This window comes from Peromyscus leucopus, chromosome X (genome assembly GCF_004664715.2).
Source record: "Peromyscus leucopus breed LL Stock chromosome X, UCI_PerLeu_2.1, whole genome shotgun sequence".
Classification (NCBI taxonomy): Eukaryota; Metazoa; Chordata; class Mammalia; order Rodentia; family Cricetidae; genus Peromyscus; species Peromyscus leucopus.
Window position 1 is genome coordinate 8,759,620 of NC_051083.1, and position 14,607 is coordinate 8,774,226.

The 14,607-nt window shown below is 37.0% G+C and overlaps 1 protein-coding gene across 1 annotated transcript in view; it reads left to right on the plus strand.

Annotated features, from left to right (window-relative positions):
* Efhc2 (EF-hand domain containing 2) overlaps positions 1-14,607 on the plus strand; it is a 180,014-nt gene that overhangs the window by 80,652 nt on the left and 84,755 nt on the right. Inside the window, exons 4-6 of the mRNA XM_028875896.2 lie at positions 7,625-7,848; positions 11,073-11,324; positions 13,749-13,862. Coding sequence (XP_028731729.1) covers positions 7,625-7,848; positions 11,073-11,324; positions 13,749-13,862 — 590 coding nt within the window. The remainder of the gene's footprint in view (positions 1-7,624; positions 7,849-11,072; positions 11,325-13,748; positions 13,863-14,607) is intronic.

Genomic DNA, 14,607 nt, shown 5'->3' on the forward strand with positions numbered 1-14,607 from the left:
GTTGGGTCCTCAAGCTTGCATGACAAGATTTTTACCTACTGAGCCTTCTCCCCACCCTGTTCTTTATTAAGATTTTAGATAAAAACTTACATTCTTGAAGTTTAGTGGCCCTTGTCTAGTACTTTTTTATTTCATGAAACTATCTAAGAACTGTCAAATGCAACCTCTACAAGGATTTTAGAAAACTATATTTTTCTTAATTTCAAAGCTCACAAAAGCAGATTCTCATGGCAAGTCATAATGATTTACTTGAAAATTATTTTTATGTGAGGAGGAAGGAATCTTATTCATAAAGACTTAGGGGAAAGAACCCTGAGCAAAAGACTATTTTAAATGTCCCTGAAAAAAGTCAGTACTTCTGGTTGGTTTATTGTGACATTTTGTTGGTGAAGATGCAGCTCAGAGGTTGTGGACAGTGTACACAGTAATCACACTGTTTAATGATATTGAGTTTGTCAACAGAGTGGAGAAACCTGGTGGGCTGTAACAAATCCTATCAAAAGCAAGCTCAAATAACCACTCTGCCATCAGGTTCTGTTTACAGAGAGACCCATTTCTCTTGAAATATTTAATATGATTGTCATTGAGCAAGGTCTACTTAGGCAGTGAATAATTTGAAAACTCATTTAAATGCCTTCTTCAGGCTTTCTTAAGTAATCTAGGAAAAGAAAGTAGACTTGATGAGCTAATGGCTTATGAGCTAATGACTTAGAGCAGGTAGTCATTGTGTCTTGAGTTGCCTGCTCCTGCCTCTCATGCACCTGCGGGTCCTAAGGAAGAAGAGGCTTGGGGTCAAGGTTAGGTGTTATGTACTGATTGTGTTCCTGTTTGCTCTACATGGTTTTCATATTTTTCCAATTTACTGAGAGGCCAGATGCACTTATTCCATGTGGACCTTACAGTTAAGTAATCAGTGCAGCTGGATATATTGTAATTCCCAAATACATACCATTTTAGTTGTCTCTACTATGTTTTATTTTTCTTTTATAGAGTGCAGGGAGGTTGGGATAGCCTAGAAACAAAAAGAGGCATCTATTAGGGTGGTTAAAAAATATGCATTCAGTTTACCTCCAGCTTCTATTCAAAATAGTGTATTGTAATATATTAGTTCTTGTTGACAAAGAAATTTGTGTATGTTATGAGTCAAATAAGTGATTGTCACAGTTTAAGACTTGCTTGAATTTCTTGTCAAGACATATCCCTCTTTTAGGTTATATAATATTATATTTATAGAATTTGTTACCTTTGTGCTGGAATGTAGCTAAAACAATTTTACATCAGGCCAGGAATGTCAGGTAAACTCAGAAGCTTAACCCTACTCATCCAATAGAATAATTGTCAGTCCTGTACCATCATGTCCAAACTAATCTATGTTAAAGTAAAAGACAATGGTTAGAAACATAGCATGATTTCTGGCATGTTTCAGACCAGTCAGTCTCAGTTAGGGACTCATAAGTTTTGATACTGCAGACCTGCAGTTGAGAACTGGATTTTATGTGGTTGTTAGTACAGCCTTGGTTAAGAATAGTGATCTATATTAATAACTTCTTTTGGTTCCTCAACTGAGTAGTATTTCTTATACTTTTTAAAAACAGTAATTTGCTTGAATGAAACAAATGTGTTTACAAACTAAATTCCTCATTTGTATGCTATGCATTTGTATCAGGCATATTCTATATCTAAGTATTTTATCCCATAAAATAGAGGTGGACAGCAGTGGGATTACCAGATAAAATGTGAGCTGAACAGTTAAGTTTGAATTTCAGATAAGGAGTGAAATTTTTAGTATAACCACATCCCAAATACTGCATGTAATATACTATAATTGTTTTTCTGTAATTCAGATTTAATTGGGCACTCTGTATTTCATTTTGCTAAATCTGGTATCCTAGGAGGGTAAACACTGGGGCAGGAATTATAAATGAATGGAACAACATAGAATTAAAAGTGAAAGGGGCTGAGGAGATAGCACTGTCAGTAAAGTGCTTGCTACAGCAGCACAAAGATGTGAGTAAGGATTCCCCATCAATCCATACAAGAAGCCAGCCATGGAGGTGCACATCTGTAATCCTAGCACTGGGAAAGCAGAGACAAAGATATCACTGGATCTTGCTAGCCAGCTTTTCTTATCAGTTCAGTGAGTTCCAGGTTCAGTGAGAGACATGTTCTTAAAAAAATTAGAAAGCAATAGACAAAGATATCTGATACTACATCTTATTCAGCCTTGATGCAGGGGGGAGGGGCTTGATTCTGCTTCAACTGAATGCACCAGGCTTTGCTAAGACCCCATGGGAGGCCTTACCCTTTTGGAGGAGGGTAAGCTGGGGGGGGGGAGGCTGGGGGGAGAGGGAAGAGGGATGAGTGGGAGGTTCAGTGTTGGGGTTCAGCCCTGACCTATTGAAGGGTCCTTTGAAGGGGGAAGTGAGAAATTGAGAAATAATAGAAAGAAATATAGATGTAGATGAAGAAAAAAGATAGAGACATAGGATAGCTTCGGGAGGGCCCTGGGTCAATATCCAGCAGCCTTGATTTTGTTAATGATGGGCTTTTTATACATCAGCAAGGGGAGGGACAAAAGACTTCCGCCTTTCAAAGTTGAGGTATAAAGTACTAACAAGTATAGACCCTTCAAAACATCTGGTAACCATGCCTTTGGTCAAATCATCCTATTATGCAGCCCTGCTGAGCAAAGCAAACTCAGACTTTCTGACCTTTAGTAAGGCCTTACTAGAAAGCCTCTGTAGGCCCCCACAGTATGTACATTCAATTAAAAAATCTTAAATAAAACATAAAATAAAAAATAAGGTATCTGATATTGACCTTTGGCCCACACACACACACACACACACACACACACACACACACACAACACACACCTAGCATGTACTCACAGGTATATGTGCATGCATACAACACACACAAAAAAAATTTTGAGAAAGAATTTATGAGCAGAGGCAAATAAAGATATGTTTATTGCATAGTGACTATTCAATAAATATTGTGGAAGCAATGAGAGATGAAGGAAGGAAGAATGGGAGGTAGTATATAATACTTGTTACATAATGCAGGTATCATCAGTGGTACCAAATGCTTGAGGGATCACAGTGGGAAAGCCAGGAGCCACTTAGGAACTTAGAACCTGAGTGGTGCTTCAAAAGTTTCCTCAGTTAAAGGTGGAAGGGAAAGAGAGCACAGCCTAGAGGGATAACATGAAATTAAAATGTGGGAAAGTGGTAGGACAAGAAACTGGGAGGTATTTGGGAATAGATCATAGAATGGGTGGTGAAAACTAGGCACAAAGGTAGCAATGCAAGAGGATGTTACAGAATTTACTAGGCTGTATTTTTGTATTGATGAAGTGGTTAATGGAGACTTGCATATGGTTATTAAGTTATTTCACATTCTATTCAAAGATGTAGGATATTTAACATTTTGTTCATTCATTGCTAGGTATGTGTCAGTATCAGTATATGAAAAAGTTATTCTTATAAAATTCATACTCCAAAGGTGATATTTTAGAAAAATAACAGTAAAACTAGAATAGTCACTTTAGTGGATGAACAAAGTAAACACAAGAGAAGGGAATGATGATCTGCCATATCTGATCACTAGATATAAATTTAGTAGACACAATGACAAGAGCAATTCCATTTTTATATTCATTCACTTAAATATTATCTTGTTCACTCTAGGTATGCAATGTTACTGAAATAAAGTAGATATACTTACAAGAGTGATTGGAATAAATATCAGACCTTTAATTCTGAAAGGTGAATTCTACAAAGCTGAATTTAGTGTTATGAGCAAAATTTAAGGCAGGTCCTATCTGAATGCCATGGAAACATGTTAAACATAAATGGATATATAGCCACTTTGGTCTCTACCAAAGGGAACAGTTAGAAAACTAAAGCTTGCATAGCTTGCATACTCAGATAGCAGGGATATAGCTTTTAAAATATTAAAAGGGAGAGATGAGGACAAACTGGAAGACAAGCACTTGATGTATATTCCAGCTAGCTTTATGGGACAGCTGAGAAGATAAACACCTGAAAAGTTAAAGGGCAGACATGGTGCTTTCATCTCTTCTTTTTTTGTGGGTGACATTTTTATTTATTTACATTAATGACTTCAAATGCTCTTCAGTGTGTGCCAAAGACATGGCATCCTGCCCATTTCTTTGGTATTCTAGAGCAAACTCCTACTTTTAGAGTTCTTGCCATTTATCATGGAAAACTATAAACATGCAAATCCTAATAAATAGTTGTTATAATCCCTAGAGGACACAGTTGAGAGATCACAGGAATATATGACTGAAAGCTCTCATTTCAAGTGGTCCACATTGGGTTTCTGATTCATACAGTATTGTGACATTAGGCTTTTTTGTCAGTAAATTTTTCTTGTTTTTTTAATAGACCTGCTTTCTGTTTCCATCCCATAGATTATCAAGACTATTTTCTGTTACTATTTTCCTGGTATTTTCAAAAGCGTCTAATGGAGGCTGAGATAAGGAAGCTGTGAGGTCTGAGATGCAGGCTCTGGAGGGATGGAAATGCTGTGATGAAGGGATTGTTGCAGTTAGGCAGGTGATTGGTTCTGGAAATTAGTCCTTAGAAAGGGGGCAGGCTGATTTGAAAGAGCAGCTCCATCATCAATTTCTCTTCTTTTCCTTGTGGCTGGCATCTCTCTAGTCCATTTTGATTCAATTTTGCCTGTGGATCTTCCTCTTTTCCTTCACTTAAGTATTTTCTGGATGATGCTTAGTGAGATATAACTCAGTGAAAACTGTGGAAAATAATGGTGTTTTGCCAGTCTGATATCTAACTTCAAAATGCTTTTCTCTCATTTGTTAGGGTATAACATTCTAGACACTTAGACATTCTTAGCTTTAATTTCTCTTCTATGAAGTGAACATTGATGCCTTGTATACTGTCAGTCTCAGGTATTATAGAGGATTAGATAAGAAACTATCAATGAAAGGGCTATTATGGTGATTATGGTTATTGTTTAGATGCACTGTAGTCTACTTCATACCTTGAAAGTGATAATATTCCTATCCAGAGTCTTACTTAAAAAACATAGCTCATTTGAATTTTTATAATGAAGTACAAATTGTAAGTATATGCATTACTTATTTTTTTATTGCTGAGATAAAACACAATGACCAAGGCAGCTACAGAAGAAAGGTTTATTTGAGCTTATAGTTCCAGAGAGCTAGAGTTCATGATGGTGGAGTGAAGAAAAGGTAGCAGAAAGGAAGCTGAGTGCTCATATCTTGAACAACAAGCACAAAGCAGAACTAATTCAAAACCTGCCTCCAGTAACGTACTTCCTCCAACAAGGCCATACTTCCTAAATCTCCCAAATAGTGCCATCAGTTGGGGACCAAGTATTCAAATGCCCAAGACTATGGGGGACATATATTATTCAAATCATCACAGTATAGATGTAAGTTTTGTACTTGTATATGTAGTATATATGTGCAAGTGCATATGTGTGCATATGTGTGTGCATGTGTAGGTGAGGTCAATGCCAGTTATCTTCCATGTTCTCTCTCTGTTTATTGAGACAGGCTCTCTCACTGAACCCACAGCTCACAGATTTGGTCTAATCTAGCCAGCTTGCTTTATGTATCCCATCTCTGCTTCCAGAGTTCTGGGATTACAGGCAGCTGCCACTCCTGCCAGCCATTTTGTGGGTTCAGGGATCCAGACTCTGATCCTCACATTTGTGGAACAAGTGCTTTATTCACTGAGACATTTCTTTCCCTAGTTCCATAAATGAAAGTTTTGAAGAAGCTCCAGATAGTTGAGTATTTAATAACCTGCCACAATGCAAGTATTTTTAAAGAGATATACAATAGTTCCTGGAAATATCTGAAATGCCCATCCTTTTATAGATTTTAAGTATGCAATTTGTTCTAAATGTCTAATCTTGAATGATTAAATAATTTGCATACTGTTTTCAATGGCATGAATTAAAGGCTAATTGAAGTATAATTCTTTGCAGTAAAATTATATCATCTTTTATGTAGTACATTTAAAAATAGTCTATGCCAGTTCTAATTTTATAGTTTTATTATTTTAATTTAATGTACCAAGTAATTAAAAATTGCTGTGTAGAAAAGATGAAAATGATTTTACTTCATTTCTCCTCAACAACTTGAAAGGATAAGTGGAGTAATGGATCAGAGCCCAACACAGTTCCTGGCACATAAAGATTATTCATTAACTGTTCTTTAATGAACAAGAATGAATAAGTTTTAAGTATTTCTAGATTTTGAGAAAAGGCAGGATTCTCAATACTGTATACAATACAAAGAAGGTAAGTTGACATCTTTATATTAAAATGCATCCATACTGAGGTCACAGAAGCCGTGTGTTACTGGATCATTAATAACTTGGCATGGTCTGGTTCTTTCTTCCTTTGCTCTGAGGGTAGATTCTCAGGCCTAAGTCAGTTACACATGTTGAGAGACGACACTGCGTGAGTAGTTTTCATTTCTGTGTATCTTGATATACTACTCTTTGCTCAGTGCTTGCTCTTCAAGACTGTTTATATACATAGACAGCTCTGGAAAGACACAGATGGCCTTGCTTTCTAGTGCATGTTGGCTTATAGCCTTGGAATACAGAGGCAGTGCTTCCCTGCCACAAAGGGCAGACATGTTCATTGTAGGACTACTAACTGCCGAGTAGGACTACTAACTGCCCACAGAAGGTTTAGGTTTCCTAAAGTAAGGGTTCCTCTCTTGTTGTGCCACTTGTGTCTGCACATGTCATCTCATCCTCATTCTATCTCCCAAGGGGAACTTGGGAACTGAGACTGAGGAAACTGGCTCAAAAAGGGATGGCCTCTTTTGCTCCTGTTCACTTATGTTGAACAACAAACTATCCTTTTGTCTGTACCAGGAAGAAAACGAGCAACATAGGGTTGTTTATGAAAGATGTGATGAAATCAGAATACTGGCTGAAACTGTGAAGTCTCTAGCAATCCTTGTTTGATGGAGGTAGTTGGGTGAAGATAGGCAGAAGTAATGGAGGAAGGAAGAATAAGTTTCTAAATGAAAAAGGGTTCTATGACATTTCCAAGCAGTGTAAAGTCATTCATGCTTATTGAGGCTGTAAATCACAGTGTTGGCACATATAAACTAAAGCTATTAGTTTGTTTACTTATATATTGGCTTTTTGAGCCAAGCATATGTCTTTTTATGAGCACTTTACTTTGGGGCCTTAATGCCTTGTTTAGTTGAATTCATTGAGTTTCATCTAGTAACTTAAAGCAAGCCTATTTATTGTAGGAAAAGTACGTGACAGAGTGGCATTTTTGCTCACTGTGCTAACTCCATTGTGTCCATTCCTGTCTTCTAGTCTTTGTGGTTTATAAAAATACTTCCCTAGCAACACTTAGGAAACTCAAATGTCATTATCAGGCTAATCAGAGATCTCTAGACCTAAGAAGTCTTGGTTCACTTTTACTTGAGTGTGAATGTATAATGCTGCCTCCTAGAAATGACCCCTTTCCCATTACCCCACTGCAGGGAAGCACAGAAGGTTGTTGCTGAGATATACTATAACTTCTTGCTTGCCACATGGTTAAAAAAAACTGTATGTTATTTATCCCTCAGGCACTTCTATCAGGCGCCATCGGATTCCTCTCCCACCTCCGGATGATGATCTGTTTTATACTGTGTTTCACTTTAATATCAACACAGCTGTTGTCTTCTATGGGCGCAAGTTCAAGATTTATGATTGTGATACATTCACAAAAAATTTTCTAAAGAAAATAGGAATCAAACTTAATCCTCCAGAACCACGTCCAGTAGATCCCTACATGAAGATGCGGAGAGAGGTGAGAATTGATACATCTGTGACTTCTTATTCAGAGACTTGGTGAACAATGCTGGCACTCTTGCTGCAGATATAGAGGATTTTTGAAACCATATTTATGAGAGCTGTCATGTTCTTTGGATAGAAGGGAAGACTAAATGGTAGCCACAGAACAGGAATGACCTCCCACACCCCTCCTTGCAAGCTCCCGTCACCCTCACCCTCAGTTCTTTTTGGGAACCTCCTTTTTAGCTATAGGAGTATTTAGTGAGCTGCTTAGGTGAAATAATGTTGAGGAGCCCATAATTAATTTTGTTTCTACCAATAGTATGTGAGTTAAACCCATATTTCTTCTGCTTATGTTTTCTGGGTTTATTTGGCTGGAAAAAAAATCTTTCTTCTGTGCTACTGATTAAATAAACCAAACCTTGAACATTTTCTTCCTTCTTGGAACTCTGTGAGACTGGATGCTGAAATATTCTCAAAGAGTGAAGTAGCCATGATTTTTATTTCTCCTAGTAATAAAACAAGAATGCATTTAAAATATGATGCTGTTGTAAGGCGCAAAGAGTCAGTGTTATTGTTCTGCAGTTTTTTGAACTGATTCCTTGACCCTAGTTTTCTATTTACCAGAAGGCTCTGAATACCTAGAAGGCTCTGCATACCCAGAAGATGTTAAATATCCAAAAGAAGAAGTATCATTTGTTAGATTGCCTACCTAACCAGGCTCTGTATTGGGACTAAAATAGAAATCTCTGGATTCTTACCTTGATTTTCATTATTGTCATTTGTTTCCCTTTTTATTTTTTTTTGTTTTTTTATTTATTCATTTATAGATTCTTGAGACAGATAGTCACTATAATAGCACAGACTAGTATTGAATTCACTGTGTAACTCAGGCTGACCTTGAACTTACTGTGCTCCTGATTCTTAAATGCTGAGATTGCAGATGTGTACTATCATTCCTCACTATTTTTTGTTATTGTTAACATATAACTGCACATGGCCAAATATACAGGCATTAAATATACTTTGGAGTGAGTCTTAACTTGCATTCAAACTATGATATTGAGCAGTTCCTTACTCCCTCCTCCCAGAAAATCCCCTCATGAATTTTTCTAATCAGTCCTTCTCTCCACTCAAGGATAACTACTCTTCTCACTGCTATCTCCATTAATTAGTTTCCTCTAATTTTTACTGTTTTCAAACCTTATAATTCCTTTCCTTTCAAAATAACAAAATTTTAAATGATTCTGTTTTTTATCTCTCATTAAAAACTATGTGTAGGATCATCCCCTGTACCTGCCTCTTAGCCTCAGCAGAATTATTCTTTGATATTGTAGGCATACAATCTTCCTGTGAAGTATATGTATTATTAATCCTGGAATATCTAAGGTAAAATGACTTTGTACCACTGTAAAAGGAGATTTTTAGGTTTGGACTCATTTTTACATCTTTTATATGTCCTGGATGATAAATACAAAGTCTTTAGAAGCCGCAGAAGAATCTGAAGGAAAAAGATCCCTAGAGTTACTGCTTCTTGCATATGGCTATATGCATTCACTAAGAGTTATTATTATAGGTAGTGATTGTGAATGATGGTATAGTATATGACTATACCATCATATACTTCATATTTCATAGACTACTGTTAGATTTTATAGATTTTCAAAGAAGAAAATGTTTGTGCCAAGAATTGGAAATAAAAACAAGGACAGGCAAATATTTTAAATAATTTCCTTCCAGACTGTGAGAACCATTTTAGCATTCCATTAGGGCAAAGAAAATTCATTAATAAATATAGGAATCTAGGGAAATTAAAAGTTTAATAAGAGGCTTTTACATAGAATTTTATGGATTTAGATTTAGTTCTTAAGTGTTTGCTACCTTGATATGTAAACTTAAACTACTTTGCTTAAACTGAACAGGATCTTAATGGTATATAATCAATAAAGCATTTCTTAGCAGTCTTATACATTAAAAGCATTTTAATTAATGGAAACAGAGGTCTCATAATTTCAATTAAATATTAAAGATAAAGCTTGAAGAGCCTCTATAAAGCTGTTGTGTTTTCCTCTTGAGATAAACATCTACCTAGACCACTCTAGATAGACACAGTGTTTCAGGAATTTATAGAACAATTATATAACTTAATTCAAATGTTTTGTATATAATAACATTTCCCAAGTGAATCCTTCCTTATATAACAATATCATTTGCTTATATCAGATAGAATAGAGGCAGCTATACTCTAAGACAGGGCTAAGAGGTGTCAAATTGAAGGAAAGATGCACCAAGAAGACCATGGAGGAGAGTTCAGCCAAAGAGGGTTTCTTTGTGGACTCTTGGAAGGTCTCCATTTGCTCTGCTCCTCTTTCCACTGGGCTTCCATTTCCTGGATGTCTGAAGTTGTTTGAACAAAATTAAACTGTAGATACATTTCTTCCTCTTATCTTTGCAAAAAATATAAACAAGTGAGAAAAACACACACATACACACAAACACGTGGGAAATTTCTGGTGAAAATACACATTTTAAAAATTAAAATATAATCAGCTTTGGATTCAACATACAGATCTTAAATCAGTGCAGGTCAGTTATTTGGAAAATGTGTACAATAAAGTAATCAATATGAAAATTTTAAGACATAAACTATTTGGGGTTGGGGCTATAGCTTACTAGTAGAGCATTTCCCAGCATTTGTAAGACTCTGAGTTCAATCATCAGCATGGCCAAAAAAAAAAAAAAAAAAAAAAAAAAAAAAAAAAAAAAAAAAAAAGATATAGGCTATTTCCTATAGCCTCAGAATAATCCCTTTCCTTCCTTTCTGGTCAAATCTCCTGATGTTGCCCTTTCTTATAGCCTCTACATAGAAACAATTACTGTTCTGGTTTCTGTCACCATAGATTGGATTTGTCCATTTGTTATAAAGTTCTAAGGCTTTAAGAAATCAACTTCAAACATATCCCAGAAATATAGTTTAGTATGTTAAAATAATGTTTAACAAAATATGAAAAGCTTTCTGATGTTTGCCTATATTCTTAAGGTTAAAACTGACTGTGAGTTCATATATCTGTATGCCTGGATCCATGTATCTGTATGTCATAATATTTGGTTGAAATCTTTTAAAAAGTATGACAGAACAGTCTACAGAAAAAAAATATCTTTATATATTAATTGCTTGCTTGCCTCCCAGAAATGACTACATAAAACCTGCAATGTTTCTGACAATTTCTCCATTTGCAGATATTAGAGTTTGTGGATCCTTTTCGTCCCTATCAGTATTTTGACACTCTGAAACGGTTCCTCCAGTATGATGGGAAGGTTTTGCGTTTCTTCTGCCTGTGGGATGACTCAACCTCACTGTTTGGGGACCGTAGAGAACTTGTCCTGCATTACTTCCTGTCTGATGGTACTGTTGAAGTCAGAGAAGTACTGCCACTTAATTCAGGCCGGGATGCCATGTCATCATTCCTTCGGAGGAGTAAGCTTCCCAAGGTAAGTATTTGGCTATGTTTGTGGGCCAAGAGACTTAAGTCATTGTTTGGAATGTTGTGTGATAGCTCCGTGAAAGACAGTTACTTCATGCTACTTTGCTAAGTTAGGGTTTCCGTTGCTGTGCTAAAACACCATGACCAAAACAACTAATAGGTGAAGGGACTTTTTTCCAGTTTAACAGTTCCACATCACAGCCCATCACTGAGAGAAGTCAGGGCAGGAACTCATGAAGGGCAGGTATCTGGAGGCAGGAGCTGATGCAGAAGTCATACAGGAGTGCTGCTTACTCAATTTGCTCTATATAGCTTGCTCAACTTACTTTCTTATATCACCCAGGATCACTTACTCAAGGGTGGCACTGGCCACAGTGAGCTGGGCCCTCCCACATCAATTATCAATTAAGGAAATGCCCTACAGACTTGCCCACAGGCCCATTTCATGGAGGCAGTTTCTCACTTGAGATTTCCTCTTCTCAGATGACTCTAGCTTATGCCAAATTGACAAAATCAAACAAATGAAGGAACAACAACAAAAATAAATAAACCCTACCTCCAAGGAAAAAAACAAACTAGCCAGCACACTTAGGGCGAGGAAAGGAATATATATATATATATATATATATATATATATATATATATATATATATATGAAGTAAACTGGTTTTGGTTGAATTCACAACAATCACTATTATGAAATATGGGACTCTCTTGAATTAATTTACTGGCTTTGAGTGGGACACTACCATCCTGCATCCTACCAACCTCATGGTATCGATCAAGGTGTGAATATACACATGTGTATACAAACATACATATGCAAAAAGTGAATAACAATTCTAAGTACAGCGACTAGTCACCAACTAGCCAGTAACCACCTCAGTAACGACATTGGCATTTTCTTTACTATGACGAAGAGTTGTCAAGTTTGTTTCCTCGAACACTTGTCAGCATTTCAGAGGGAAGTGAGCTGGCACAGCAGGAATGACATGGAGACAGACCCGGATTAGAATTGTGGATTTGTTTTTTGATAGCCATGTGAGCATGGGCAAGCCACTTAACCTCTTTGAACACCTATTTCCACACCTTTAAAATGCAGTTAACAGAGCTTCCATAACTAGAAAGCTTAAATAAGATGATACATTAAGAGCCACTGTCTAAGGACTCATTTATTAATACCTATCAGGTCATAAGAACCAAACTTACTTTTCACAGGTCTTTGTTGCATTTTATTTCTAATTTGGATAAAATATTTAAACTTCATTCTTACTATTTCTGAAAAGGTTACCAGGAGCACTCATTTCTTATGCAAACAACCGCTGGCCATTCAATCCTCACAGGAGGCTCTCCCAGATTCTCTGTGCCTACTGCCAGAAGTCCTGCTGTGTTGCTTCAAGGCTGGGGGGAGGTAGAGTTTGTCCCTGAGGGAGCTCTAGAATATGCACAGCAGGCCTCCAGGAGGAGCCAGGGAAATCTGTTTTTAGAATGTCTTTGAAAAATAGGTTAAATATGAAATAATGATGCACCTGACATTTACAGTATGTCTTACCATCAGTAGCTTCATTTTATGTACTTATTCAACAAATATTTAGTGAGTTCTCTGTGCCACCTCTTGGGCTGTAATGAAAAAGAAAATGGCTTATGTCCTGTTTTGTGGAGTATAGATTATCACTGGGGTGAGATCCAGAAGAGATGGGGATACCCTGGACACTCAAAGCAAGGAGTAAGTAACCTTGCTGAAGTGAGAGAGTTAAGAAGCTGGAGTTCTGAGAACATTCAGGCTGCTAGCTGTAGCCCATTTCCTGTGCTCAGGACTGGATAACTTGCTTGGTAGACAGAACAAAGAAAGGAGGAAAGGAAGCAGTCACTTTTCCTTGGAGATGTTTGCACTTAGGGGATACAAAAGATAACTGCCTGCACAACAGTTGGAGAAATATAGACAGTGGCTTTAGCCCATGGTGTATGTTTTGGTGAAGTCTAGAAAGGGAAGCAGACAATGGACTAAATTGTTCTCCATGTGTCTGGTAGTTGAATGGGGAACCAAGCAGACCGCTACTTGCAGGATGGAAGGCTGGCTGTGGTGACATATGACTACAATCCTAGCAGGTGGGAGGTAGAAGAGGAAGATTAGGACTTCAAGGTCATCCTAAGCTACATGAGTTTGACATCATCCTCTTCTGCATGAGACCTTGTCTCAAAAACAAAGACAAAAGAAGGAAAAAAACCTATAGGATGGAAGTGTTTGAGGAAAAAATGTATATTTATCAGGGCTCTGAAGGACATGTGGCAGCAGAACATGAGGTAGATAGACTGGCTTCTTACAGATGTTAGAATAGAGCCATACAAGGCCGATTTATAGCATATATCCTAGGACTGCATCTATCTCTGTGTCTGGAGACATGTACCATGTTTGGGTTTTATCTTACAGTATGGCCCACCTGGAATCTTTCAACCAGGCCAGATAACAAATCGAGCAGTCCTCAATGTGTATGGGGGCTTGTCAGAATGGCGAGCAGATGGCTACCTGTTGGATAAATACCAGGTGAGGATCCTGGCGTTTTATTACTGATTCCTATGTGACTTCTGTGGAACCTGGATGTTGGGGTGAATTGTATATTCTTGCCTTGTGAGCTAGTGAATGAAATTAAGAAATATATAAACATATGCATTCTATTGCCCTTTGTCAATAATAAGCATATTTAAATGCATATAGAAATATATGCATTGTAAATGCATAGAGAAATATATGCATTGCATTGATTCTGCAAGCACTACAATGTTAAAATAATGCTTAGATGGGCTGAGAAGATGGCTGAGTGGGAAAGGTGCTTGATGTGCAAATGTAAAGACCTAAGTCTAACACCCCCCAAGAACATACGTAAATTCAGGAATGGTAAAGTTCACCTGTAATCCCAGCACTCCTATGAGTGATATGGGAAGCTGGGAAATCCTCAGCTGCTCAAAGACTAGCTGGTCTGGCACACACAGTGCCTAACATCAAAGAGATACTGTCTCAAAGAAGATGGAAGGTGAGTATTAACATCCAACTTCCATGATCTGTGGCATGTGAACATCTATACTCAACATGAATCATACAAGTGAATACACACATACATATACAACACATATCACACACATATGTACAAAAGATAAAAAATTAATTCTTAGAGTTGATTTGATTTTAAAATTTATTTGTAAATGATGCAATTAAGTTATTTTTTTAAAATTCTTTTCTTGGGAAAAAGCATGTAGTTCTTGGATAGATACATAGGGCCAATGCTATGTTC